The sequence below is a fragment of the Macrotis lagotis genome, chromosome 1 (assembly GCF_037893015.1).
Source record: "Macrotis lagotis isolate mMagLag1 chromosome 1, bilby.v1.9.chrom.fasta, whole genome shotgun sequence".
NCBI lineage: Eukaryota > Metazoa > Chordata > Mammalia > Peramelemorphia > Peramelidae > Macrotis > Macrotis lagotis.
In genome coordinates, this window is record NC_133658.1 from 442,089,151 (window position 1) to 442,113,839 (window position 24,689).

Consider the following 24,689-nt stretch of genomic DNA (forward strand, 5'->3'; position numbering starts at 1 on the left):
TATTTCCAACTCTTAGAATCTCATGAAAATAGCTCACCTTCTTTATAAAAATCAACCCACAGACACCCTGGACTTGCCAATGCAAGAACTTTCTATTTGGGACCTCCCCATTTCACTGAATCAAACATGTACCAGGGTCAAAGAAAAATCCAAAGGACGGAAAGGAGAGTTTACACAAAGAAAGGACACAGTGACAAAGTCAAAAGCTACCACCACTTATTCTTCCCATAGATCAAACTATTAACAATCACAAAATGCAGAGACAATGACATCTTGTTGGTGACATCATATTCAAGTGACCAAGATGGAGACGTTCCAGAATTAACCATGCTAAAAAAAAACTTGCATTTAGAAAATAGTTGAAAAACTATTCCTCTGTGTTAACAATACAGGATGGAGGTACAGATACCAAACTGACAAGAGATATAGGGCAGTGTTACATATTATTCAGATGTGGCTGCTTTCTCTTCAGATTCTTCCACAATCGGCACCTCATTAGTTTGAGTCTCTCCATTTTCAGAGTGGTTTTCTTCTATCACTTCCTCCTGTTTGGTTTCGACTTTGACTTTGGCTGCGGCTGCCACCTTCTTGCCTTTGATTTCCTTTTTATCATTTGCTATGTTCATTTTCTTTGGGGCTGCAGTCTTTTTGGTTTTGGGCTCAGACTGAAGAGCAGGCTTAGCAGATAATCTAGGTGACCGTCTCTTTGGCTCATTGTTTCCCTGGCCTTCAACAGCTGCCTTTCTTTTGGGCATAGTTGCACCTGGGCACGGGCGGCAGTGGCACAGGAGCGGGGCCAGCGGGAGCTCGGAGCCGGGCCGGCTGCGTGCAAGGCGGCCGACTTTGCCAGGAACTAATTGCAGCTAGCCCTGCACCTCCAAAAATTAAAAGCCCTTTGGTCTTAAGTTTCTACTGCTTTCCTGGGTTTGATATCTTTTGTGAAGGGAACAGATGCTGCAGGATAGTGCTGTCCTGACTATTCACCACATTTGTGACTACACATCCCTAAAAAATGGATAGGATAGGGAAACTTGGTGGTGCAATAGAGCACTGGTGCTGTAATCCCAGGGGGACCAAGTTCAAAATTACCTAGGTGTGTGACCTTTGGCAAGTCACAACCCACTTGCAAAAATAAAACAAAACCAAGAATGGGCAGATTGACTTCTGGCTAAGATGGCAGAGAGAAACCAGATCCTGTGCTAAGGTCTCCTGATCTTCCCTCATAATATTAGACAAACCTCTTAATGGAAGTCCTATCAACAAAACCCAGAAAGAGGAGCTAGAAAAACAACATATACCTCAAGGTCTAGCTTTGGGGATCTGAGGTGTGGGAGTGCAGAGTGCTGACTGACAGTGGGGGAGGGGTGAGAGCTGGACTAATCTAAGATCAGCCCTGGGGACTGTAGCTGTGGGATCCACTTCACTCTGAGAAACAACCAGGGAGTGGAGGCATGGCCATGGGACTGACAGTCTGGGACTTACAGGAAGGGCCGGAGGGTAGTTTCCAGCCTCTAGCACCCCTTACTGACAGGGATGGCATATTAAATTCAGTGAGAAAAGCATCCAACACCCCCTACTAGCACTCAGTGAGCCATTCGGTGAGCAAAGCTTTCAGCACCCCTACTGGCCAGCTATACATACACTCAGTGAGTAAAGCCTCTAAGGATCTCAACACCACAACTCTGTGCACCAGCCCCTTCCCCTACACAAGAGCTTAGAAAAATGAAGAAAAATCAGCAGAAAGGGGGGGATCATAGAAAAATTCCTAGAAGGAAAAGACCTTAATTCAGAGAGACATAGAACCCCTGTGGAGAATATGATTTGGTCTCCATCACAGAAAGATTTCCTTGAAGAAATCAGGAAGGAGTTTGAAAATCAATTGGAAAATTTGGGAAAAGAAACCCAAGAGAAAATTAACACTTGCAACAAGAAAACAAATCCTTGGAAAATAGAATTGGACAAAAGCAAAAAAGAATAATTCTCTCAAAATCTCAAATGATCAAAGGGAAAACTCTTAAAAAATAGAATTGACCAATTGGAAATGCAGTAGCAAAAAGTAAATAAAGAAAATTCTTCCCTAAAAAAAAGAATGGAGTCTGGAAACCAATGACTTCATGAGACAACAAGAATTTGTTTTTTTGTTTGTTTGTTTTTAAGTTTTTGCAAGGCAAATGGGGTTAAGTGGCTTGCCCAAGGCCACACAGCTAGGTAATTATCTGAGACCAGATTTGAACCCAGGTACTCTTGACTCCAGGGCCGGTGCTTTATCCACTGTTCCACCTAGCCGCCCCAACAACAAGAATTTGTTAAACAAAACCAAAAAAAATTGAAAAAATAGAAGAAAATGCAAAATACATCTCAGCAAAACCACTGACCTTGAGAATAGATCAAGGAAAGATAACCTAGGGGTGGCTAGGTGGCACAGTGGATAAAGCACTGGCCCTGGAGTCAGGAGTACCTGGGTTCAAATCTGACCTCAGACATTTAATAATTACCTAGCTGTGTGGCCTTGGGCAAGCCACTTAACCCCATTTGTCTTGCAAAAACCTAAAAACAAAAAAGGAAAGATAACCTAAAAATTATTGGTCTTCCTGAAAACATGGAAGAGAGAGGAAAAAAAAAGCCTGGACTCAATATTACAGGATTTAGTGATGGAAAAGGTCCCTGATATCATGGAGCCAGAGGGCAAAATAATTGGTGAAAAAATACACCAATCCCCTCTGGAAATGGATCTCAAAAGGAAAACACCAACAAATATTGTAGTCGAATTTCAAAACTATCACATAAAAGAGAAAACTCTGCAAGCAGCAAGAAAGAAACAATTTAAATACCAAGGAGCTACAATAAGGATTGCACAGGACTTGGCAGCACCAACATTAAGGGATCAAAGGGCCTGGAATAAATATTTCAAAAAGCAAGGGAGCCTGGAATGCAGCCAAGAATCCACTGTCTGGCAGAGCTTAGCCTTCTCTTCCAAGGCAAAAGAAAGACATATAATGAAATGGGAGACTTCCAACTTTTCCTGATGAAAAGACCATAGCTTAATATAAAATTTGGACTTCAAACAGGAGACTCAAGAAACTTGAAAAGGTAAAATTTTCTAAAAACGGGGGTGGAAGGGAAAAAAATTGTTACCAAATAAGATGAAACTGATAATATCCCCCCCCCTACCTAGAAGAAAGACTTTAACAACTCTCAAGAATTGTAATTCTATTAGGAAACAATTTAATTAATCAGAAGAGATGGATACGCATGACTAATTTGAAAAACTAGTATCCAATAAGATGTAACTGGAAATATCCTTACCTGGGAGAAAGACTCTAGTAACTCTCAATAAGTGTAATTCTAGTAGAAAGAATAACCAGAAGGGCAGCTAGGTGGCACAGTGGATAGAGCCCTGGAGTCAGGAGTACCTGAGTTCAAATCCCACCTCAGATACTTAATAATTACCTAGCTGTGTGACCTTGTGCAAGCCACTTAACCCCATTGCCTTGCAAAAACCTAATTTAAAAAAAAAGAAGAACCAGAAGTGATGGACACTCAAGACCTTTCTGTGACTCAGATAGAATGATTTAAAAACAATACCTCCTTAAAAAGGAGGACACCAAAGAGTTGGGAAGATGGAGGAGAATGAATGGGGTACATTAAGAGGTACAAAGGACTTATTGCAATAGAGGGGGGGAGAATGGAGGAGGTGAGAACTAACTGAAACTTGCTTTCATCAGATTGGCTTAAAGTTAACATACACACATTCAGTTAAGTTAAGAAGCTTATTTTACCTTTAAAGTGTTAAGGGGGAGGGGAGGTGGAGGAAAGGAAGAATCAACAGAAGAAAGGGAAGGAAGAAGGAGCAAAGGGAAAGGGGGAAAAATGGGGATGGGGGTTGGATGTAGGAGGGCAAACACACTGAAGGTGGTGGTATTCAGAAACAAAACACTGGGGAATATGGATAAAGGGGGAAAGGTGGAAAATGCAAACAGAGGGAAGATAACATGGAAGGCAATAGAGATAATTATCACTTTCAATGTGAATGGGATGAACTCTCCATTAAAATGTAAGTGAATAGCAGAGTGGATTAAAAACCAGAATCCTACAATAGGCTCCTTATAAGAAACTCATTTGAAGCAGAGAGATACATATAGAGTAAAGGTGAAAGGTTGGAGCAAAATATATCTTGCTTCAGCTGAAGTGAAAAAAGCAGAGGTAGCAATCCTTATCTCAGACAAAGCAGCTGCAAAAATAGATAGCTAAAAGAGATAAGGAAGGAAACTATATCCTCCTAAAAGGTACCATAGACAATAAAAATAATTTCAGTACTAGATATGTATGCACCCAATGATATAGCATCCAAATTCTCAGAGGAGAATTTGAAGGAGTTACAGGAAGACATAGACAGGAAAATTCTACTAGTGGAAGACCTCAACCTCCCACTCTAAGATTTAGATAAATCTAATCATAAAATAAGCAAGAAGGAAGTTAAGGAGGTAGATTGTTAGAAAACCTAGATATGATAGATGTATGGAGGAAATTGAATGGGGATAGAAAGGAATATACAATCTTTTCTGCAGTACATGGCACTGAAATAACCTCATTTTAAAGAGTGAGTGGATCAAACAACAAATTATAGACAGAATTAATTATTTTATCCTAGATAATGACAATAATGAAACAACATACCAGAACCTATGCGATACACTCAAGGTGGCTGTCAAGGGTTATAGTATATCTTTAAATGCTTATATGAATAAATTAGAGAAAGAGGAAATCAATGAATTAAATATGCAACTAGAAAAAATAGAGAAAGAACAAATTAAAAAGGCCCTTAAACACCAAATTAGAAATTCTAAAAATCAAAGGAGAAATTAATAAAATCAAAAGCAAGAAAACTATTGAATTAATAAATAAAACCAAGAGCTGGTTTTATGAAAAAAAAAACCAATAAAACTGATAAACTTCTGCTCAATTTGATTAAAACAAAATGAAGAAAACCAAATTGCTAGTATCATAAATGAAAAAGTGATCTCACCACCAATGAGGAAATTAAAGGAATAATTTGGAATTATTTTGCCCAACTCTATGCCAATAAATTTGATAATCTAAATGAAATGGAGAAATATTTACAAAAATATGTTGCCTAGGTTAAATGAAGAAGAAGAAATTAAATACCTAAATAACACTATCTCAGAAACAGAAATTCAAAAAGCCATTATTGAACTTCCTAAGAAAAAAATCTCTAGGGAGGTGTGGCTAGGTGGCACAGTGAATAGAGCACTGATATTGGAGTCAGGAGTACCTGGGTTCAAATCTGACCTCGGACACTTAGTAATTACCTAGCCGTGTGGCCTTGGGCAAGCTACTTAACCCCATTGCCTTGAAAAATCTAAAAAAAAAAATCTCCAGGGTCAGATGGATTCACAAATGAATTCTATCAAACATTTAAGGAACAACTGGTTCCAATTCTATATAAACTCTTTGGAAAAATAGGTGAAGACAGAAGTCTGCCTGACTCTTTCTATGACACCAATAAGGTGCTGATACCTAAACCAGATAGAGTTAAAACAGAGGAAGAAAATTATAGACCTATCTCCCTGATGAATATTGATGCAAAAATCTTAACTAAAATCTTAGCAAAATGATTACAACAAGTTATCACTAGGATAATACATTTTTCTTTTTTAGGATTTTGCAAGGCAAGTGGGGTTAAGTGGCTTGCCCAAGGCCACACGGCTAGGTAATTACTAAGTGTCCAAGACCGGATTTGAACCCAGGTACTCCTGACTCCAAGGCCGGTGCTTTATCCACTATGCCACCTAGCTGCCCCTAGGATGACCAAGTAGGATTCATCCCAGGAATGCAGGGTTGCTTCAATATTAGGAAAACTGTTAGTATACTCAATTATATCAACAACAAACCTATCAGAAATCATATGATCATATCAATAGATGCTGAAAAAGCTTTTGACAAAATACAGCATCCATTCCTATTAAAAACACTAGAGAGTGTAGGAATAAATGGACTGTTCCTTAAAATAATTAGCAGTATCTATCTGAAACCATCAACAAGCATTATATTCAATGGGGAGAGGCTAGAGCCATTCCCAATAAGATCAGGGGTGAAACAAGGGTGCCCATTATCACCACTACTATTTAATATTGTATTAGAAATGTTAGCATCAGCAATTAGAGAAGAAAAAGAAATTGAAGGAATTAGAATTGGGAAGGAAGAGACAAAACTCTCACTCTTTGCAGATGACATGATGGTCTACCTAAAGAATCCCAAGAAATCATCCAAAAACTACTGGAAACAATTATCAATTTTAGCAAAGTTGCAGGATATAAAATAAACCCTCATAAATCCTCAACTTTTTTATATATGTCTAGCAGGATACAGCAGGAAGAGCTAGAAAGATAAATCCCATTCAAAGTAACCTCACACAATAAAAAATACCTGGGAGTCTGTTTCCCAAGACAGACTCAGAAACTTTTTTGAAAACAATTATAAAATACTTCTAACACAAATTAAATCAGATTTAAATAACTTGGCAAATATCAACTGCTTGTGGATAGGTAGAGCTAATATAATTAAAAATAACAATTCTACCAAAACCAAACTACCCGTTTAGTGCCCTACCAAATCAAAATTCGAAAAAAATTACTTCAATGAGTTAGAAAAAGCTGTAAGTAAATTTATTTGGAGAAATAAAAAAGTCAAGAATTTCCAGGGATTCAATGAAAATAAGTGCAAAAGAGGGTGGCTTAGCCTTACCAGATCTAAAAATTATATTATAAAGCATCAGTCATCCAAAATGTCTGGTATTGGCTAGGAAATAGAGTGGTGGATCAGTGGAATAGACTAGGTGCAATAGCAGGAAACGATTATAATAATGTGCTGTTTGATAAATCCAAAGAGTCCAACGATTAGGTTAAAAACTCTCTCTTTGATAAAAACTGCTGGGAATATTGGAAGTTAGTATGGAAGAAACTTAGATTAGACCAACACCTCACACCCTTTACCAAGATAAAAAATACTATAAGCAAATTAGAAGATTAAGGACTAGTTTACCTGTCAGCTCTATGGAAAGGGGAGCAGTTTATGACTAAGGAAGAGATGGAAAACATCACCAAAAACAAACTAGATGATTTTGATTGTATTAAATTAAAAAGCTTTTGCACAAATAAAACCACTGTAACCAATATCAAAAGAAATGTAGTAAACTGGGAAACAATCTTTACAACTAATGATTCTGACAAGAATATACAGAGAACTGAGTCATATTTGAAAAAAAAAAAGCCATTCCCCAGTTGACAAATAGTCAAAGGATATGCAAAGGCAATTTACACATGAGGAGATCAAAGTAATCCATAGTCATATGAAAACTTGCTCTAAATCATTAATTATTAGAGAAATGCAAATTAAAGCTTCTCTGAGGTACCTCACACCTCTCAGACTTGTAAATATGACCAGAAAGGATAATGATCATTGTTGGAAGGATTGTGGGAAATCTGGGATACTATTACACTGTTGGTGGAGCTGTGAACTCATCCAGCCTTTCTGGAGAGAAATTTGAAACTAAGCCCAAAGGGCAACAAAAATGTGCATACCCTTTGATCCAGCAATACCACTACTGGGTCTATACCCTGAAGAGATGATGGAAAAGGGTAAAAACAACACTTGTACAAAAATATTCATAGTAGCCCTGTTTGTGGTGACAAAGAATTGGAAATCAAGTAAATGTCCTTCAATTGGGGAATGCCTTAGCAAACTGTGCTATATGTATGTCATGGAACACTATTGTTCTATTAGAAACCAGGAGGGACAGGAATTCAGGGAAGCCTGGAGAGATTTGCATGAACTGATGCTGAGTGAGATGAGCAGAACCAGAAAAACACTGCACACCCTAACAGTAACATGGGGGTGATGATCAACCTTGATGGACTCACTCATTCCATCAGTGCAACAATCAGGGACAATTTGGGGCTCTCTGCAGTGGAGAATACCATCTGTATCCAGATAAAGAACTGTGGAGTTTGAACAAAGTTCAAGGACTATTCCCTTTAATTTAGGAAAAAAACCAACCAGATATCTTATTGTCTGATCTTGTTACCTCTTGTACTTTTTGTTTCTTCCTTAAGGATATGATTTCTCTCTCATCACACTTAATTTGGATCAATGTACAACATGGAAACAAAGTAAAGACTGACAAATTGCTTTCTGTGGTGGGGGGGGGGGAAGTAAGATTGGGGGAAAAATTGTAACACTCAAAATAAATAAAATCTTTAATTAGAAAAAAACAAAAAAAATAAAGTTTAGATCTGATCAACAAAAAAAAATGTTAGCCTCAGCAATAAGAGAAGAAAACGGAATTGAAGGAATTTGAATAGGGAAGGAAGAAATAAAATTCTCACTCTTTGTAGATGACATGATGCCAAAAAAACTACTAGAAATAATTAGCAACTTTAGCAAAGTAGCAGGATATGAAATAAACCCTCATGAATCCTCAACATTTCTGTATATGACTAGCAAGATACAGTAGAAAGAGCTAGAAAGAGACATCCCATTCAAAGTAATCTCAGACAATGTAAAATACCTGGGAGTCTATTTGCCAAGGCAGACTCAAAAACTTCCTGAAAATAATTACAAAGCACTTCTCACACAAATAAAATCTGACTTAAATACCTGGGCAAACATAAACTGTTCATGGAAAGATCGAGTTAATATAATAAAAATGACAATTCTACTGAAACTAAACTACCTGTTTAGTGCCCTACCAATCAAAATTCCAAAAAATTACTTTGAGTTAGAAAAAGTTGTAAGTAAATTTATTTGGAGAAATAAAAAAGTCAAGAATTTCCAGGGATTCAATGAAAATAAGTGCAAAAGAGGGTGGCTTAGCCTTACCAGATCTAAAAATTATATTATAAAGCATCAGTCATCAAAAATGTCTGGTATTGGCTAGGAAATAGAGTGGTGGATCAGTGGAATAGACTAGGTGCAATAGCAGGAAATGATTATAATAATGTGCTGTTTGATAAATCCAAAGAGTCCAGCTATTAGGTTAAAAACTCTCTCTTTGATAAAAACTGTTGGGAGATAAAATCCAAATGGATACAGGATTTAGATTTAAGGAACGATATTATAAGCAAACTAGAAGATCATGGAGTAGTTTACCTATCAGATCTATGGGAAGGGAAGTAGTTTATGACCAAGGAAGAGATGGAGAACATCATTAAAGACTAGATGATTTTGATTACAATAAATTAGAAAGCTTTTGCACAGACAAAACCACTGTAACCAAGATAAAAAGAAATGTAGTAAAATGGTAAACAATTTTTCAACTAGTATTTCTGACAAAGGACTCATTTCTAAAATATACAGAGAACTGAGTCAAATTTTTAAAAAATAAGCCATTCCCCAGTTGACAAATGGTCAAAGGATGTGCAAAGACAATTTACAGCTGAGGAAATCAAAGCAAACCATGGTCATATGAAAAATTACTCCAAATCATTACTTATTAGAGAAATGCAAATTTAAGTATCTCTGAGATACCACCTCACACCTCTCAGACTGGCCAATATGACCAAAAAGTACAATGATCAATGTTGGAAGGAATGGGGGAAATCTGGGACATTGTTGGTGGAACTGTGAACTTATCCAACCTTTCTGGAGAGCCATTTGGAATTATAACCAAAAAGCAATAAAAATGTGCATACCCTTTGATCCAGCAATACCACTACTGGCTCTGTACCCTGAAGAGATTATGAAAAAGGGTAAAAACATCACCTGTACAAAAATGTTCATAGCAGCTTTGTTTGCGATGGCAAAGAAATGGAAATCGAGGGAATGTCCATGAATTGGGGAATGGCTTAACAAACTATGGTATATGTATGTCATGTAACACTATTGTTCTATTAGAAACCAGGAGGGATGGGAATTCAGGGAAGCTTGGAAGGATTTGCATGACCTGATGCTGAGCAAGATGAGCAGAACCAGAAGAACATTATACACCCTAACAGCAACATGGGAGTGATGATCAACTTTAATGGACTTGCTCATACCAATGGGAAAACAATCAGGCACAATTTCAGGATATCTGTGATGGAGATTGCCATCTGTATCCAGAGAAAGAATCAGTGGGTAAAGTAGAAATTGAAAATATCCACCCATCACCACCTGAGAGCGATCCCCAAGTGAAAACTCCTGGGAATATTATAACCAACTTCCAGAGCTTCCAGATAAAATATTTCAAGTAGACAGAAAGAACCCAATCAAATATTATGAACCCACAATCAGAATTTACACAAGATTTAACAGATACTTCATTAAAAGGAGCATGGGGGGAGCCAAGATGGCGACATGAAGGGATCAAGTCTTAGGAACTCTCTGATAAAAACTCATAAACTAAGGACTCTAACTAAACTTTAGAGAGACAGAACCCACAAAGGGACCCAGTGAGGCAGTTCTCCTACACAAGGTAACCTGGAAAAGAACAGAAAGGCTCTGCTCCCTGGGGTTGGAGGGGCGGCCCAGAAGAGGGGTGGCCCACCAGAGCCAAAGAACCTCAGCCTCCCGGAGGCAGCCCCAGGGCACTGGGAGCCTCAGCTCACAGCAGCGGGGGAGTCTCCTGGGCTGCACAGAGTTGGGGAGCAGCAGGGGACCTCTGCCAGAGCAAGCACGTGGAGCCCAGCCCTCAGGGCACACAGCCAGCAGCCTGGTCTTTCGGCAGCCCAGACCCAGAAACAGAAGCAGGTGGAGCTGGTAAGCATGAGCCCATTGTGCTGAGGGAGGGGAGTGAAGAGAGAGAAAGAGACTGCAGAGCTCTGTCCTCTGCCCCTGGAACAGGACTCTGGAGCTCTGACCACATTCAGATCCTGATCGCAGTCTAGGCCCCCCCATAGAACAGCAGGGCCCCCCCACCTCACTCCCGTGGCAGAGGGGGGGCGCTTATGGTCATTCACAGACCAAGAGGGAGGACAGAGCCTCATACACTGAGACCCTTGTGGGAGTGTCCCAAAAGCTCAGGAAGCACCCCCAAAAAACAGGCTTAGGCTGGGAAAATGAACAAAGAAACAAGAGGAAGACCATTGAGAAATATTTTGCAAATGAGCCCAAGAAGGATCAAAATACTCAGTCTGAAGATGAGGAAGTACAAGCTCCTGCATCTAAAGACTCCAAGAAAAACAGAAATTGGGCTCAGGCTATGATAGAGCTCAAAAAAGACTTTGAAAATCAAATGAGAGAGTTAGAAGAAAAACTGGGAAAAGAAAGGAGAGAGATGCAGGAAAAACATGAAAATGAAGTCAGCAGCTTAGTCAAGGAAATCCAAAAAAATGCTGAAGAAAATAGCATGCTAAAAACCAGCTTAGGTCAAATGGATAAAACAGTTCAAAAAGTTATTGAGGAGAAGAATGCTTTAAAAAGCAAAATTGACCAGATGGAAAAAGAGGTAAGAAAACTCTCTGAGGAGAATAAATCCTTCAGACAAAGAACAGAATTCAGGGAGATTGATGAATTTAACAGAAATCAGGAATCAATACTTCAAAACCAAAAAAATGAAAAATTAGAAGAAAATGTGAAATATCTCATTGAAAAAACAACTGATATGGAAAACAGACTTAGGAAAGATAATTTGAAAATTATTGGAATACCTGAAAGTCATGATCAGGAAAAGAGCCTTGACATCATTTTCAAAGAATTACTACAGGAAAATTGCCCTGATGTTCTAGAAGCAGAGGGCAAAATAGAAATGGAGAGAATCCACCGATCCCCCTGAGAAAGAGATCCCAAAAAAACAACCCCTAGGAATATTATAGCCAAGTTCCAGAACTCCCAAGTCAAAGAGAAAATATTACAAGCACCCAGAAGGACACAGTTCAAATATCGTGGAGCTGCAGTCAGGATCACACAGGACTTAGCAGCAGCTACATTGGAAGCTCGTAGGGCTTGGAATACAGTATACCGGAAGGCAAAAGAGCTTAGAATGCAGCCAAGAATGAACTACCCAGCAAGGCTGAATGTCCTCTTCCAGGGGAAAAAGATGGACTTTCAATTAACCAGGGGAATTTCAAAGGTTCCTTTTGGAATGGCCAGAGCTGAACAGAAGGTTTGATCTTCAGATACAGGACTCAGGTGAAGCATGGAGATTGGAGGAGAGGGGGGAAATATGAGGGACTTAATTAGGATGAACTGCATGTATAGAAAAATGATACTGATAATATTCATATGAACCATCTCAGTTAATAGAGCAGGTAGAGGGAGCTTTTATAGTTGAAGCACAGGAGAAAGCTGAATTCGAAGATAAAATATGGTGTAAAAATGAAGTCAGTAAGAAAAAAAGGGAAATGGAATGGGAGAAAGAAAAAGGAGAGGGGGAATAGTCCAAGCTATTTCACATAATAAGATTTTTTTTATTACATTGAGTTATTGCAATGATATGGAAGTGGGGAGGCAAGGGGGAATGAGGGAACCTTTGCTCTCATCAGAGGTGGCTAGGAGAGGAAACAGCAAATATACTCAATGGGGTATAGACAACTGGAGTAAGAAGGAGGGGGGAGCAGGGGGAAGGGGTGGGGATGTAAATAAAGGAGGAGATGATGGACCATGGGGGGACAGTGGTCAGATATAACACATTTTCTTTTTTTATTTCTTGCAAGGGGCTGGGATTGGATGGCCTGCCCAAGACCATAGGGCCAGGTGGATTCTGGGCCTAAGGGGTGGTATGGGGGCTCAGGGCTTCTTGGCCCCAGGGCCAGGGACTGTCTGCTGTGCCACTCAGCAACCCTACAGCAGAGTCAGAGTGAAAGGAGAGAGAAAATATAGTATATGGTAGTGGAGAAATAAGAAAGGAGGGAGTTGCGATCACCAATGGCAACGTTGGAAAAATATGGTAGTAACTTTTGTGATGGACTTATCATAAAGAATGTGATCCACTCACGACAGAGTTGATGGTGTTGGAACAAAGACTGAAACACGTTTTTTGTTATTATTATTTGGGGGAGGGTGCAGGGCAAGTGGGGCTGGGTGGCCTGCCTGGGGCCACATAGCAGGGTGATCATTGGGTGTCTGGGGCCAGATTCGGACCCAGGTGCTCCTGGCTCAAGGGCCAATGCTATGTCTGCCACCTAGCCACCCCTACTATTATTACTATTTTATTTTATTCTGGGTCTTTTTTTTTCTTCTTTTTTGGTTTTTGCAGGGCAGTGGGGATCGGGTGGCTTGCATGTCACATGGCTGGGTGATTATTGGGTTTATGAGGCTGGATATGGACTCGGGTTCTTGTGGCTCTAGGGCTGATGCTTCGTCCATTGCACCACCTGGCCATACCTACAATTATTACTATTATTTTTTTTATTTTAATTTTTTTCTCCCCCCTTTACTTTTTTGCCCAAACAAGTCTATCTATATTCAATGGGGGAGGGGTATTTTGTTTACTTGTAAACAAGTATATCTTATTAATGTAAAGAAAAACATTTGTACAAAATGAGAATAAAAATAAATTTTAAAAAAAAGCTTGCAAAAAAAAAAAAGGAGCATAGGGCTTGGATTTTGATACTCTGGAGGGCAAAGAAGTTAGAATTACAACTCAAGAGTAACCTACCCAGCAAAATGGATTATAACCCAAGGGGAAAATGTATATTTAATGAAAAAAAGTTTCAAGTATTCCTGATGAAAAGACCAGAGATGAATGGAAAATTTGTCTTCAAATACATGACTCAAGAGAAACTTAAAACTAACATAACAGGAAAGAGAAATCATAATGGACTCAGCAAGATTAATCTGTTTACCCTTGTTCATAGGAACTTTATACAACTTCTTTATACAATAACTTTATACAACTGTTTATAGGAAGTTTATACAACTTCTAAGTACTCTATAATGAGTAGGACACTTAGGATTCTACATAGTATGCACTAATGAGTCAATTTTGTTAGGATGATATATTGAAATAAGTATGGGCAAGGAAAGAACATTCAAGGAGAAAGGAAAAGGAAGAAGAAAGGGGAAATTGTCTCATATAAAAGAAGTTGTCAAGAATGAGTTTTTAGATAGGGAAATGAAGGGGCAGCCAGGGCTTGAGCTTCACATTAAAATTGGTTCAAAGAAGGAAACTACTGTATGTATAGACACTCAATTACACATAAAACATAGAAGGGGAAGAAGATAAAAAAAAGGAAGGTAGGAAAAAGAAGGGTACTTAAAGGAAGGCAATGGGCAAAAGCAAAACAGTCTTTAAAGGAGGAGCAGGATAAAGAGAAAAGGATAAACAGAGAAAAATGAGATGCACAATTAGTAATAATAACTGTGAGTGAGACAAACTTATCTTTAAAATGGAAATAGCAGATTGAAGTAGAAACCAGAATCCGACAATATCTTGTATACAAGAAACACATTTGAAACAGTAAAGAGCTGGAGGATAATTTATTATACTTTAGCTGAAATAAAAAAGTCAGGGAGAGAAATCATGATAGACCAAGCAAAAACAAAAATAGATTTAATTAAACAGAGAAGCTATATATGGCTAATAGATAATAATAATAATAATAATAATGAAGCAATATCAATTATATGTGTGTATGAATATGTACATATATATGTGCACCATCTTAAAGGAAAAATTAGATGAGTTGTAGAATGAAAGTATTTTAGTCAGGGAACACGACTTCCCCTTCTCAGAAGTGAATAAATCTTACCAAAAAATAAATTAGAAAGATGTTGAGATGGAATAGAATGTTAGAAAAGTTAGATATGATAGATCAAGCCTGTCCAAAATACAGCCTACAGTGCAATTTTCTGCAACCCCCTTTGTCATAGTAAATGAAGCCAAGCTACCACAGAACTCTAACTATAATGGCAAAATTGGACAGCCCTGTGATAGGCCTCTGGAGAAAACTGAATGAGAATAGAAAAATAGTATATCTTATTCTCAGTTGTATATGGCATCTTCACAAAAAAAAATGCTCATGTATTAATTAGGATAAACACCTCACAACCAAATGCAGAAAATCAGAAACATTAAATACATACTTTTAAACCATAATAAAATAAAAACTACTTTTAATAAAAGGTTGTGAAAGCATAGATTATTAATTGGAAACTAAATAATCTAATCCTAAAGCCTGAGATGATCAAAGAACAAATCATAGAGACAATAACTTCAAAGAGATTGACAATGAGATAAAAATACCAAAATTTATGAAATGCACTCAAAGAAGTATTTAAAGGAAAATTTATATTTCTAAATGTATTCATTCATATAAGAAAGATCTGATCAAAGAATTGGACATATATCTAAAAAAATTAGAAAGAGAACAAATTCAAAATCCCCACCTAAATATCAGAAATGGAAATCTGAAAAGTAAACAAGAGCTCAATAAAATTGAAACTTTGAAAGTGTTTAAAATTAATAAAACTAGGTGTTTTGAGAAAATAAAATACATGTCATTGATTAATTAGGTTAAAGAAAGAAAATGAAATTATCAACCTCAAAAATGAAAATGATAAATGCATCACTAATGAAGATGAAATTTAAGCAATTATTGGAAGAAAATTTGCCCAATTTCTATGGCAGAAATACTGATAATCTAAATGAAATAGGTCAATATTTGCAAAAATGTAAACTGTGCATGTTAATAAGAAATAAATTAATTAACATGCACAGTTTACATTTACATATATTCAATGGGGTATAGACATCTAGAACCCTATCTTAGAAAAAAAATTGAACAAATCCTAATTTCCGGAAGAAAATAATTCCCAGGATCAGATGCATTTATAGTGAATTATTATGCAATTATAGTGAACCAAACATTTAAGGAACAATTATTCTTAATACTAAATTAATTCTTTTTAAAAATAGATGAAAATTACCTAGCTGTGTGGCCTTGGGCAAGTCACTTAACCCCATTTGCCTTGCAAAAACCTAAAAAAAATTAATTAATTAATTAAAAAAATAAAATAAAAATAAAAAATAGATGAAGAAGGGGGGCGGCTAGGTGGCACAGTGGATAGAGCACCGGCCCTGGAGTCAGGAGTACCTGAGTTCAAATTTGAGCTCAGACACTTAATAATTACCTAGCTGTGTGGCCTTGGGCAAGCCACTTAACCCCATTGCCTTCCATCTATAACACAAATTTGGTTTTGATACTTAAATCAGGGAGGCCATAGACTACTTCCTTAATTAATATCAATGGAAAAAAATTTTAAATAAAATACTAGCAAGGAGATTAAAACAATATATCGCAAAGATCACACATTATGATCAGGAAGATTGTTACTAAGAATTCAGGGCTGATTCAATATTAAGAAAACTAGAAGCATAATTTATCATCTCAATAACAAAATGCATATGATTATATTAATATATGCAGAAAAAATTTAAAAACAACACTGGGGCTCATAGGACTTGAAATATAATATTCTGGAAGACAAAAGAGCTCAGAAGGCAACTGAAAACAACTACCCAGGAAAACTGAACATCCTCTTCAAGGGAAAAACATGGACTTTCAATGAACCAGGGGAATTTCAAATGTTCCTCTTGGAATAGCCAGAGCTGAACAGAAAGTCTGATCTTTAGGAACAGGACTCAGGTGAAGCATAGAGAATGGAGGAGAAGGATAAAATATGAGGGACTAAATGATGATGAACTACATGTATTCCTGCATAGAAAAATGGTACTGATAACACTCATAGGAAACTTTTCATTTAATAGAGCAGGTAGAAGGAGCTTTTATGGATGAAGCACAGGAGAGAGCTGAATTTGAAGATATAACATATTGTAAAAATGGAGTCAATGGCTAAAAGGGAAATGTAATGGGAGTAAGAGAAAAGAGATGTATAATAGGCTAAGATATTTCATATAATAAAATTTTTTATTACAATGAGCTATTGCAATGATATGGAAGGGGGGAAGGTAAGGGGGAATGAGAGAAACTTCACTTTCATCAGAGGTGGCTCAGTATATACTCAATGGGGTATAGACATCTAGCACATATACTCAATGGGGTATAGACATCTAGAATAAGAAGGAGAGAAGAGGGACAGGGGGATGGGGGATGTAAGGATGGAGGAGAGGGAGGACAGTGGGGTGAGAGTGGTCAGATATAACACATTTTCTTTTTTACTTCTTTCAAGGGACTGGGATTGGATGGCATGTCTGGGACCACAGGGCTGGGTGGTTGCTGGGCCTTAGGGGTGGTAGGTGGGCTCGGGCCTCTTGGCCCCAGGGCCGGTGATTAGTCTACTGTGCCACTCAGCTACCCTACAGCACATTTAAGAAGAGGGACAGAGTGAAAGGAGAGAGAAAATGTAGTGAATGAGGGGCGGCTATTTGGCATAGTGGATAAAGCACCAGTCCTGGAGTCAGGACTACATGGGTTCAAATCCAGTCTCAAACACTTAATAATTACCTAGCTGTGTGGCCTTGGGCAAGCCACTTAACCCTGTTTGCCTTGCAAAAACCTAAAACATATACATACATATATATATATATATATATATATATATATATATATATAGTGTATGATAGTAGGGAAGTACAAATGGAAGTAGCTTTTGTGATGGGCTTATCATAAAGAATGTGATCCACCTGCAACAGAGCTGGTGGTATTGAAAAACAGACTGAAGCTTATTATTATTATTATTATTATTATTATTATTATTATTATTATTTTATTTTGTTTGTTTTTGCAGGGTGGTGAGGTTGGAGTGGTTTGACCAGGTTCGCACAGCTGAGTGATTGTTGGGTACCTGGGGCCGGATTTGGGCTTGGGTGCTCCTGACTCCAGTGCCAGTGCTCCATCCAAGGTGTCACTTAGCTGCCCTAATTTTCATTATTATTTTTTTATTTTAATTTTAATTTTTTCCTCTTTCCTTTACTTTATTGCTCATGAGGGTCTATATTTTTGGGGGGAGGGGTATTATGTTTACTCTTAAATAAGAATATTTTAATAATGTATAAAAAATCATTTGTACAATAATAAAATAAATACAAATTTTTAAAAAAACAACCCTGGAGACCAAATGAATCAATGTAATCTTTCTTAAGATGATGATTAATATCTACCTAAAATCATCAGCAAGCATCTGTAATAAACTTACCAACAAAATGAATTGAAGGAAGGGTGTCCATTATCACCATTATTTGATGGTGTATTAGAAATGCTAGCTGTAGCAATAAGAGAAGAAAAAAGAAAATGGAAGATAAAAAAGGCAGTTGGAAACAACACAATCACTCTTTGTAGATGATATGATGGTATACTTTTTTTTAGGTTTTTTTTTTTGCAAGGCAAATGAAGTGGATTGCCCAAGGCCACACAGCTAGGTAATTAAGTGATTGAACTCAGGTACTCCTGACTCCAAGGCCAGTGCTTTATCCACTACACCACCTAGCTGCCCCTGATATGATGGTATACTTAGAGAACCCTAGAGAATCAGCTAAAAATGAATTAAATAGTCGACAATTTCAGCAAAATTTCAGTATATAAAATAAACCCATGTAAATTATCAGCAGGAAGGAATAGAAAGAGAAATTCCATTTAAAATGATTGCAGACCTTATAGAATACAACCCAGAGACTATATGGACACACACACACACACACACAAACATTGCACACTAGTATAGATTTAAACAACTAGAGAAATAATTGGTTATACATGTATAGACTGAGACAGCATCATGAAAATAACAATTGTAGCTAAAATGACTTATCTATTCAGGGCCATGTCAATCATACTACATTATAAAGCAAGAAAAAATAATAAATTTCATCTGGAAGTTTAAAAGATCAAAAATTTCAAAACTCAGTATTTTTAAATATGAAGTAAGACAACCTAGTGGTACCAGATTTCAAATTATATTAGGAAAGTGATTGTCATGAAAGAAATGTATTGGTTGGATCAGCAGAATAGATTAGGTATGTTATACATTGTAGTACACAATACATAATCCAGTGTTTAATAAACTCTGTGATACAAGCATTTGGAGTAAGAATCCATACTTTGGCAAAAACTTCTGGAGAAAACAGGATAGTCAGATGGCACAGTAAATAAAGCACCAGGTCTGGAGTCAGGAAGACCTGAGTTCTAATTTGATCTCAAGCACATACTAGCCTTGTGATCCTAGACAAGTCACCTTTTTCCTCATTTTCTTCATCTGGAAAATGAGTTGGAGAAATAAATGGCAAATCATTCCACTATCTTTGTCAAGAAAATTCTAAATAGAGTCACGAAGAGTCATGCAGTATTGAAAGGACTGAACAACAACAACAACAACAATAAACTGGGAAAGTAAAGAATTTTAACAGAAATTAGGCATAGATCAATATCTCACAAGTGATATAAATAAAGGAGAATTAGAAAAATGGACAAGTCAGAAATATGACCAAAAAAGATTAGAATCATAGGAAATAAAATGGATAACTTTGACTAAATGAACTTAAAAAGGGTTTGTACTAACACACAAACACAGACATAATGCAGGTGCAACTAGAAGGAAATAGAAAAACTGGGAAAAAACTTTACAGCAAATTTCTCTGATAGAGGTCTCATTTCTCAAATGTATAGGGAAGTGAATCAAATTCATAAGAATATGAGCTATTCCCAATTGTTAAATATCAAAGGATATGAACAGGCAGTTTCAGAAAAAGAAATCAAAAGTATGAAAAAATGATCTAAATAACTATTGATCAGAAAAATGAAATTTAAACAAATCAAATACCATTTCACATCTATGATATTGGCTAACATGAGAGGAAGGGAAAATGACAAATGCTGAAGGAAATATTGGAAAATGAAACACCAAGGCATTGATGGAGTTGTGAACTGGTCCTATCATTCTAGAGAATTATTTGGAAATTTGTCAAAAAAGTCATAAAACTTAAGCATACTGTTTCACCCAACAATTTCACTCTTAGGTCTATATCCCAAAGATATTAAAGAAAAGGATCTATTTAAACAAAAATATTTATAGCAGTTCTTTTTGTAGTGACAAAGAATTGGAAACTGAGCTGATAAGCGCAGTTGATAAATTGGGGAATGGCTGAACAAGTTGTGATATATTATGATAGAATACTATCGTGCTATTAAAAAATGACAATCATGGGGCAGCTAGGTGGTACAGTGGATACAGCACTGACCCTGGAGTCTGGAGTACCTGGGTTCAAATTCAGTCTTAGACACTTAATAATTGCTTTAGCTGTATAACCTTGGGCAAGTCACTCCACCCCAATACCTTAAATAAATTTTAAAAATTAAAAAAAAGGGGCAGCTAGGTGGCATAGTGGATAAAGCACTGGCCCTGGAGTCAGGAGAACCTGGGTTCAAATCTGGCCTCAGACACTTAATAATTACCTAGCTGTGTGGCCTTGGGCAAGCCACTTAACCCCTTTTGCCTTACAAAAATCTAAAAAAAAATTAAAAAAAGAAGAAATGACAGTCACAAAAACTTGAGAAGACTTATATGAACTGATAAAAAGTGGAATGAATTAAACCAGGATAACAATGTTAGCAGTAACAGTAATATTGTAAGAATTATCAACTGTGAAAAAATTTGATCAACACAAGAATCCAAGACAATTTCAAAAACTAAAAATAAAATACTAACTACCTCCAAAAAGAGAACTTATGAATTCTGAGTGCAAATTAAAGAATCCCTTGAGTTTATTTTTCACATGGCTTTGGGTTTTAAATGTGTTTCTTGTAAGCAAAGATTTTTTTCCAATTACAAAATTTTCAGCATTTATTTTTATAAGATTTTGAATATCAAATATTTCAATTTCCCTCTCTTTCCTCTTCCCTCCCCAAAACAGCAAACACTATGATATAGGTTATACACAACTTGAAACTTTTGTGAAAATTAACCAAATATTAGCACTCAGTGATATTGCAAACAACTTTTTATTTTATTCTGAATTTAAATAAAATAAGCATTTCCATAACATAGTAGAATATAAAACAAAACAAAATTTTTAAAGGGCAGAAAATAGTTAATATGTCTTTTATAGACCATAATTCAATAAAAATAGTAATTTATTTAGAGACAACAAACAGAAAAATTACAGTCAAATAATGAAACCCCAAATCAAAGAAATAATACCTTTCTGAAAGGTATTTATAATAATGAAGCAATGTATCAAAATTTCTGACATGTGGCTAAAGTAGGTCTCCAGAAAAAAACAAATCATAACTCTACAAACATACATGAACAAAATAGTAAGAGAGGATTACTAAATTGAATTTCTAATTTAAAAAAATTAGAAAGTCACCAAATTAGGGACAGCTAGGTGGCACAGTGGATAGAACACCGGCCCTGGAGTCAGGAGGACCTGAGTTCAAATCCAGCCTCAGACACTTAATAAATTACCTAGCTGTGTGACTGTGGGCAAGTCACTTAACCCCACTGCCTTGCAAAAAAACATGAAAAAAAGAAATAGAATGTCACCAAATAAACCTAAATAAGCATGAAAGAGGAGATGTTAAAATTCTGAGAAAAAAAGTTAAAAATTGGTTCTTTGAAAAGATTAATAAAAATTATAAAGTTTTAGTTTATCTGATTAAAAGAGGGTAAAAATAAAATCAATAAATATCAAATGAGCATGGCAAAACTATAACAAAACAAGAAGAAACAAAAAGATAATCAGGACATTATGTACAATATTACCCAACAAAAACTTGAGAACAAAAAAAACAACAATAATAGCTAGTATTTACTTAGCACCAGGCACTGTTTTTTTTTACAAAATTTGTTTTTTCACAAAAAACACAAAAAGTATTTCACAAATACAAGTTTACTTGATCTTCAGAACAACTTTGAAGGATAAATGCTATTATTATTCTTATTTTATAGTTGAGGAAATTGAGACAAAATGTGGTCACAGAACTATTTAGTGCCTGAATTTATAGCTATTATTTCCCCAGTGTCCTATCTATTTCACAACCTAGTTCCCTGATATATTGCAATAGTCTCCTTGCTAATTTTTGTAAAAAAATTTTTATGAATGTTCAATAGATATGCTTGTCTCTAGTTTTCTTATCTTGTTTTGACTGTCTATCAAGATCATATTTCTTTTTTTTTTAGATTTTTTTCAAGGCAATGGGGCTAAGTGGCTTGCCCAAGGCCGCACAGCTAGGTAATTATTAAGTGTCTGAGGCCGGATTTGAGTTAGTACTCCTGACTCCAGGGCCGGTGCTCTATTTCATTGAATAAATTTTATAGGACCCCTGCTTTTCCTAATTTTCTTTTTCATGTAAAAATTTAATTTAATTTTTTACATTAGAAAGCATTCCCTCTGTTTTGTTTCAGACACTGTATCCCTTAACTCTCTTATTGTTTTTCTTATCCCCTTTGTCTCCTATTTTCCTATTGGATAGGTAAGATTTGCAAATCCAACTTAATGTGTGTGTGTGCATGTATCTATATCTATATCTATATCTATATCTATATCTATATCTATATCTATATATGTGGGGGGGGGGGTACACAGGCTATTCTAACAGCCATGACACAAATCATCTCCAAGTAAACTGCCACCTGGACAATCTCAGGAGCTGGCAAGCCTCCCTTAGAGGTAAAGGTATGCTGAAGTCCTTGGGAGCCAGAGTCCTTGGGAGCTGGACATTCCGCCCCACTGACCAAGGGCACTAGACACAGCTGTGCCTTATCACCTCCTCCCTAACGTGCCCCTCTATTCTGTAATGCAAGATGCTGCACGTATACCCCACTCAGAAGCAATTTTTTTCTTGGAAAGTTTATACTCTATTTTGCTGGGTAGATTATACTTGGTTGTAATTCTAACTTCTTTGTCCTCCAGAATATTATATTCTAAATCCTTTGTTTTGTTTTGTTTTATGTAGAAGCTAGTAAATCTTGTAGCTAATACAAATCTTGAAACTACTAAATCTTATAAATCCTGACTGTGGTTCTCTGATATTTGAATGGATTTTTTTCTAGCTACTTGCACTATTTTCTCCTTGAGCAGAGAGTTCTGCAATTTGACTATAAAATTCCTTGCAGTTTTCATTTTGGGATCTTTTAAGTAGTGATGGGTGTTTTTTTTTCCAATTTCTATTTTGCTCTCGGTTCTAGGATATTAGAACAATTTTCCTTGATAATTTCTTAAAAGACAATGTCTAGATACTTTTTATTTTTGATTCTGTCTTTCAAGTAGTCCAATAATTCTTATCTCTCCTCAATCTATTTTTCTAGATCAGTTGTATTTTAAATGAGATATTTAACATTTTCTCCTTTTTCATCCATTTTACTTTCTTTTATTAATTCTTCTTGTGTCAAAGAGTCATTAGTTACCCAATTCAAATTCTTAAGAGTTATTTTCACCAATGAGCTTTTATATGTCTTCTTCCATTTGGCCAATTCTGGTTTGTGAGGAGTTCTTTTCTTCAGTGAATTGTTGTGCTTCTTGTATTATTGGACTAATTGTATCTTTAGGGAGTTGCTTTTCTAAAATTTTTTTGTCTCTTACCAAGTTGTTTTCATAATTTTCTTTCATCACTCTCATTTTTTTCTAAATATTTTCTCTACCACTTTTCCTCTTTAATCTTCTTTAAATTTCTTAACTAGTTCTGTTTTGAGCCAACTACTCAATGTATGTGCTCACTGTAAATGTGAAAGTCCAGAGTGAATTTTTCGTATTTTATAAATGAAGGATGAAAGAAATATTCTTATTTGTGCCCACTGTTAAATGTTATTTCCATATGAAAGAAATAATATTGTTATTGTTGTTCAATCATTTCAGTTATGTATGACTTCATGACCCTAGTTGGGGTTTTGTTGGCAAAGATGCTGAAGTGATTTGCATTTACCTTCTTCAACCCATTTTACAGATGAAAATATTGAGACAGAGTTAAGTGATTTTCTCTGGGCCACACAGCTAGTAAGTATCTCTGGTGAGATTTGAACTCAATAATATGACTCTTCCTGACTTCCACTCTATCCATTTGTGTCATCTAGCTGTCTAGATAATATACTTGACTTAAACTATGATTAGTGAACCTTTAATGTTTAAGATTACAATCTTGTTAGGATTGTAATTATTCTAAATTTCGTTTTCAGGTATGATTGTCTAAATTGTCATGAAGTCAATTCAAGAGGAATTCCATGTGCTGCCTAAAGGGAGCTCAGTCTGTAAACTGCTTCTGGTGGACATCTATCCCTAGAAAAAGTAGAAGCGATGACCTAGGAAGTAAAGGTAAGAGTCTCTTGACTCAGTTTCTTCATTGTGCTATTTTCTTTCTCAACAGGAAATTTTACTTACCTGGTTAATTCTGTATCTGGCTACAACACACTGGGAATAAATGTGGGACTGTGCTACATGATTGGCTGTTAAATATAACTTGTGCCTAGGAATCAGAGTTAAGGGAATTTTTCCCTGTTACGGCTTATGTCAAGACTGTCGGTACCCTTGAGGGCACAGTGAACTATAGCACCCATTTGTACCAGAGTTAAATCTATTGACTGAATCTATATTGACTGAAATTGAAATATCTGTGTGTTGCATGTAAGTTCTTCAGCTTGCTATCTAGTTGCCAGCACTCTTTTCAATCAATAAATCACTCTTCTCCTCCAGCTGAAATCTCTTGCTGTTTTGCCACTATTTTGTACTTATCCAATGATTCTTTGTTCCCAGAGATTCCTGAAGATTTTTTTCCCCTAATCTACTAAATCTCTGGGTTCTGCAT

The 24,689-nt window shown here is 36.3% G+C and overlaps 1 protein-coding gene across 1 annotated transcript; it reads right to left on the minus strand.

The window, feature by feature from the left end:
- Window positions 1–386: 386 nt before the first annotated feature.
- Window positions 387–755, minus strand: LOC141506505 (non-histone chromosomal protein HMG-14A-like). Its single transcript, XM_074213331.1, has one exon. It carries the CDS (start codon window positions 753–755, stop codon window positions 444–446), a length of 312 nt encoding a protein of 103 aa, XP_074069432.1. The 3' UTR covers window positions 387–443.
- Between the last annotated feature and the right edge of the window lie 23,934 nt (window positions 756–24,689).